The 6,482-nt window shown below is 32.3% G+C and overlaps 1 protein-coding gene across 1 annotated transcript; it reads left to right on the top strand.

The window, feature by feature from the left end:
* The first annotated feature begins 5,337 nt into the window (after positions 1-5,337).
* On the top strand, positions 5,338-6,231 carry LOC126891282 (activity-regulated cytoskeleton associated protein 2-like). Its single transcript, XM_050660461.1, has 2 exons — positions 5,338-5,661; positions 5,728-6,231. Exons 1-2 carry the CDS (start codon positions 5,338-5,340, stop codon positions 6,229-6,231), a joined length of 828 nt encoding a protein of 275 aa, XP_050516418.1.
* The last annotated feature ends 251 nt before the right edge of the window (positions 6,232-6,482 follow it).

The following is a 6,482-nucleotide window of genomic DNA, read 5'->3' on the forward strand; positions in this document are numbered from 1 at the left end:
ACCAGCAAATCTATGTCTGTTGTTATGTTTGTGTAAATCAAATTAGTGAATGACTTTTTACAATTTTTAATGTGTGTTGATTTTAAAGGTTTTATTTTATTTTATTTTATTTTAATTTTATCTATATTTATATGTATATTAAAGAATTCTATTTATTATTAATGTAAGATTGACAACGTTTGGATCGTAAATGTATTGAGTAATTATTGTGTATGTTAGAATTTGATTGTGCAGTTGTAAAAAGATTATTTTAAGGTCAAAACCAGATCTGTGACGTGTACTGCTCGTGTGGGGCTATTGTTCTAATTAGAGGAGTAGGGTGATCGAAAGCTTATTAATTGTAGTTAAAATGCCATATTGGCAGTCAAATAATAAAATAATAAATAGTAATACAAAAGGTGGATTTAAATTAAATTAAAAATTAAAACAGCAATGTAGGCAAACAAAACATTACAATTTAATGGTGGAGAATTGGAATAGAAATTAAATTGAAATATAATTGTAATAGGAAGTAATTGTTTGCGAATAGCAACTATGTTATAAGTGATATAAGCTATGGATAGATATTAATAAACTATTGAACCAGATAATGGAAATTGGTAGTAAATTATACTTTCTTGGTATACCTACATTGTGCTATAAAATTTGTCAATAAATAAATACTTGCTAGTTATGTAAATTCACCTCACATAGAAACACACAGGACAAAGGACGATACAACAAAAAGAGGGATTGTTTAGTTCTGAAGCACTACATTTGATTATTTTACTACATTTACTTTTTAATTTCTTAAAATCTTTCTTTCTTCAGGTGTCAGTTTTTTAAATTTGTGTTTTTTATTTATAAATTATTGAGGGAATTATGAAGTATGAAGTGTCAGAACAAGCTAGGTTAGTTGTCTAATTCTTCTTCTCCATCATGTGTTGAGGGTTGCCAACATTCTGTTTCAAATTTCTGTAATTTATACAACACTATGTTGAGTTATATCACCAATTTTTTAACAATAATTATTTGAGATTATTAATATAAGCGTCCATAATCATACACTCCCAAATTTTCTGATTTTCTGATAATTTTTACTATTCAGACTATTTTACAAAACCGGCAATATGTTCTTAAACAATCTAAAATCAAGTTATTGTGAGGAATTTCGAATAACGCCTTCAGACAGTTGATACACGTACTAAGATCTACTAACATCACTTTTTGTAATAAATTTGAAATTGGACTTACCACGAGGTCGTCGATAGGTGATTCGTAATAGATCTGAACAATTGAAAATCTTTTATCAAAAAGGGTATTGTTAAAGTACATTTGCATTTAAATAATACAAACTTGTGCCCTTCCACTAGAATTAGGTATACTTCCGGTTCCTTAACACGCTGTTTTGTCAACGTCATAGACAAGGGTTACCAAATGAACACCTGTTGACGGTCGTGATAACTCCACATTTCTTTCTTTTCTCTTTATCTTTCATTTACAATCCGGTTTTTTCTCTCTCACTCTCTCTTTTAATTTAAAATTTCTTAGTTAATTCTTTAACTTATTTACAACTACAGTTTAATGTTCCCTTTATCATTTAATTTTATTTGTTATTCATGTTTAATTTAAATTACTTATTTATTTCATTCCAGTTATCATTTCTCAACGAGTCTGGTTTCGTTTTTCGAATTTCTACAAATTTAAAATTAGAGTTACCAACTATAACATACCATGACATGGTAATTGGTCTAATTTGTCAAAGTTGAATCATCTGTTACTTCATTACAGCATGTTTGTTTGGTTGTTGGTTCTAATAGAGTTAATGTATATTGCTTGTAGTTGTAATATTATATTAAATTCATATTTAGAATCAGCAATACTAACGTGGTTGTATAATGTATTACTTCATGAATATTTGAAACAGAATGTTGGCAACCCTCAACACATGATGGAGAAGAAGAATTAGACAACTAACCTAGCTTGTTCTGACACTTCATACTTCATAATTCCCTCAATAATTTATAAATAAAAAACACAAATTTAAAAAACTGACACCTGAAGAAAGAAAGATTTTAAGAAATTAAAAAGTAAATGTAGTAAAATAATCAAATGTAGTGCTCCAGAACTAAACAATCCCTCTTTTTGTTGTATCGTCCTTTGTCCTGTGTGTTTCTATGTGAGGTGAATTTACATAACTAGCAAGTATTTATTTATTGACAAATTTTATAGCACAATGTAGGTATACCAAGAAAGTATAATTTACTACCAATTTCCATTATCTGGTTCAATAGTTTATTAATATCTATCCATAGCTTATATCACTTATAACATAGTTGCTATTCACAAACAATTACTTCCTATTACAATTATATTTCAATTTAATTTCTATTCCAATTCTCCACCATTAAATTGTAATGTTTTGTTTGCCTACATTGCTGTTTTAATTTTTAATTTAATTTAAATCCACCTTTTGTATTACTATTTATTATTTTATTATTTGACTGCCAATATGGCATTTTAACTACAATTAATAAGCTTTCGATCACCCTACTCCTCTAATTAGAACAATAGCCCCACACGAGCAGTACACGTCACAGATCTGGTTTTGACCTTAAAATAATCTTTTTACAACTGCACAATCAAATTCTAACATACACAATAATTACTCAATACATTTACGATCCAAACGTTGTCAATCTTACATTAATAATAAATAGAATTCTTTAATATACATATAAATATAGATAAAATTAAAATAAAATAAAATAAAACCTTTAAAATCAACACACATTAAAAATTGTAAAAAGTCATTCACTAATTTGATTTACACAAACATAACAACAGACATAGATTTGCTGATTAACTTGCACCAACTATCTCATCACCCTCAAGAACTCCTAATTCCCATAGATTTGTTTACCTTTTCTGCATCGCCCGTCTATTCCACCATATCCCGTTAACATAACTTTAAAAGAAACATCATGATAATGAAAACTGAGTTGATGGCACCTTGTATCCGAATGTAAGTACGACACGTTATGATTGCATGATTATGTATAGCATACTTCTGCGCATGTTGTCGCGTTTGAGGGAAGTTTTGTATCACCACCCCCAAGAATGCTTGCATGTGCATTGGTATGCTATTTCGTTACTTTTATGTATGTTATTCAACATTGGCTTGATCATATGGATCTTTAGCATCTTTTACAACCAGACAATGTTCTAATTCTGGTTTTTATTTGTAGCATTTTGTAACTTGTTACCTTTGACCTGAAGATGCTCTACAAAGTTTAAAGAGCGAAACCGGTCGTCGGAAGTTATAATAAAGATTGAGAGTAAGTCTGACTTTTACTTCATTTAAAATGAACTCTCACATGCAACCCATTCAAGATATATATATATATATATATATATATATATATATATATATATATATATATATATATATATATATACAATAAGTAATACTAAAATATAAAATTTGTACTAACTCGATATGTTATTGATAAATAAATTTTTTTATTTATTAACGAAACGTTAATAAATTCATTTTTTAGTAAAATTGTGGCTTATTAACCACAAAAAAAATGGAAACCTATACTCATCAGGAATTTCTTAGTGAATTTTCAGCTTTATATGAAAATTATACATGGGTATTTTCAGATGGTTCTTTAGATCCCGAGTCGAGGGCAGTAGGTTTTGGGGTATACATACCTTCACTCAATTATAACTATGCATCCAGATTACATGAGCACACTCAAAAATGCACTGCAGAAATTATTGCAATTAACAAGGCATTATCTGTTTGTATCAAAAAAACATTAAAGAAGCAATTGTAGCAAACCGAGCCGGCCCTGTCTTTCCACACCACGGCATGATCGACTGGTGTCGATTGTACCCGACCCCACTACCACATGGACTCGAGGTGGTGGTAGGTACTCGGAGAGAGGCCAGGGCATTTTCAGTCATTCGACAATTCAACATTCGAATCCAAGACGTTGAAAAGTGAAGACGTGTAATAAAGACTTTAACTCTCAACGTTTCTTTAAATTTCGATAACTTAATGTTTTTTTTGTATTAAGATTTTAGACTCAATAAAGTTTTAATCATAACAATTACAACTGGCGTCCAACGTAAAGCCTTTTTAAAATTAATATCGTCGTGTTAAGAAATAAGAATTGCAACGATTCCGCTTAACATTGAACACGTGCAGATTTACGGCAAAACATTCGCAAAGCAGGCTTTGTTTAGTTCACTTATCCGCATTGAAAAACAAATCCAATTGAAGACACCCGACAAAACATTCGCTTTATGGAGCTTTGTTTAGTAGTTGTTTTCATAGGAAATAATTAGCAAATTCTAAAATAAAGGTAATTGAAGACACCCGACAAAACATTCGCTTTATGGAGCTTTGTTTAGTAGTTGTTTTCATAGGAAATAATTAGCAAATTCTAAAATAAAGGTAATTGAAGACACCCGACAAAACATTCGCTTTATGGAGCTTTGTTTAGTAGTTGTTTTCATAGGAAATAATTAGCAAATTCTAAAATAAAGGTAATTGAAGACACCCGACAAAACATTCGCTATCTACGGCTTTGTTTAGTAGTTGTTTTCAATAATAATAACAAATAATATTCAAACTTGTAACTGAATAGTAAATTCAATTGAAGACACCCGACAAAACATTCGCTTTATGGAGCTTTGTTTAGTAGTTGTTTTCATAGGAAATAATTAGCAAATTCTAAAATAAAGGTAATTGAAGACACCCGACAAAACATTCGCTATCTACGGCTTTGTTTAGTAGTTGTTTTCAATAATAATAACAAATAATATTCAAACTTGTAACTGAATAGTAAATTCAATTGAAGACACCCGACAAACATTCGCCTTTGTGGCTTTGTTAGTAGCTGTTTTTGGAAATTTTGAAATAATTTAATAAACGTGTTGAAGGCGACCAACAGAACATTCGCACTTGTGGCTTTGTTTAGTAGCGTTTTCAATACAAAAACGAACATTTCTACATATTACCTATTAACAAATATTTTAAACGTGTTGAAGACATCAGACGAAACATTCGCCTTTCGTGGCTTTGTTTAGTAGCTGTTCTCAACACACATTATATTATATTCACATTTTACTTTGGCTTGCAGATCGTGCAATAAAACATTCGCTAGCTTTTCATTGTTTTGTCAGTTCTGTACGTTTCAAACAAGCGTCGACAAGAATTCGCTTTGCGACGATTTGTATAATTGTGATAACCCATAAGCGACGACTACACCAAACGTGGCCGATCCAAATCAAAACGCGACACTTAGAAGAAGTCCAAGATTTGCTGAAAATATGACTACTATAACTATGTCTGCGGATCAATTTAATGAATTACTTAGAACAGTCGCAGCCAGTCCAGGCACCAACAATTCCAGCGGTAGTTTTAGTAAATGCACCGCACGTTTTAGCGGTAAACGATGTCATAATACAGTTGAAACATTCATAACAACGGTGTCAATTTATAAAGAAATTGAAAAGATTTCAGAAGCAGACGCACTAAAAGGGTTACCTTTACTGCTTACTGACAATGCAGCTGTATGGTGGCAAGGCGTCCAGAACGAAGCCAAAACCTGGAACGACGCTACCCAATTACTTAGAACAGCATTCTCACCATCTAAACCTGCACACCAAGTTCATGTTGATATATTTAACAATAAGCAACAATCCAACGAAACCATTGATTAATTCGTTACGCAGAAGAGGGCGTTACTCGCTCAACTGCCCCTCAACAGACAAGACGAACAGACCCAATTGGACTTAATATATGGATTGCTGAGTCTCCACATACGGAAAGAAGTACCCCGAGATAAAATAACCACGTTCAGTGAGCTTTTAGATAAAGGCCGACAATGTGAGGAGATTCGCAAAGAAGCTATCCCAGATAAAGGAATAGACGAGAAACAAGGCACTTCAACAAAACGCAAGCCGGCACGATGTGGATTTTGCCACTTCAAAGGCCACACAACTGATGTGTGTAGAAAGCGGCAGACTAAAGAAAATGAAAAGCATCCCGGTACCGACAAAGCACCTGATACGCAGAATTCATTGAAAGAATTGCCCCAAACCAATAATGGTATCATATGCTATGGATGTGGCAAGGCCGGTTACTACAGAAGCAATTGTCCAGTATGTACAGCTTCGCGACCTAACGTAAACACCCAAGCTGTGAATTTTACTCCTTCAATACACTACAAAGCTTAAGCACTCAAGTACCGACAATACCAATAACAGTACAAGGCATTCGAGGCATTGCGCATATAGACACTGCAGCCAGGACTAGCGTCGCTGGTAGATCTCTCTATGAGTGCTTGAAGAAGACACCATCTGTTATTTTCAAGAAATCGGAAGCTACGGTAACCCTAGCCGATGGTTCTAACCAAATGCAAGAGCTGCTTAGCACCACAGTTGAAATAGATATTGAAACCAGAACTTTTCAAATAAACTTTATAGTA

Source organism: Diabrotica virgifera, chromosome 9, assembly GCF_917563875.1.
Source record: "Diabrotica virgifera virgifera chromosome 9, PGI_DIABVI_V3a".
Taxonomy (NCBI): domain Eukaryota; kingdom Metazoa; phylum Arthropoda; class Insecta; order Coleoptera; family Chrysomelidae; genus Diabrotica; species Diabrotica virgifera.

Coding starts and splice junctions, on each gene's coding strand:
- LOC126891282 (XM_050660461.1), top strand. CDS start 5,338: ATGTCTGCGGATCAATTTAATGAATTACTTAGAACAGTCGCAGCCAGT. Junction 5,662..5,727: donor CATCTAAACCTGCACACCAA/GTTCATGTTGAT, acceptor TTCGTTACGCAG/AAGAGGGCGTTACTCGCTCA.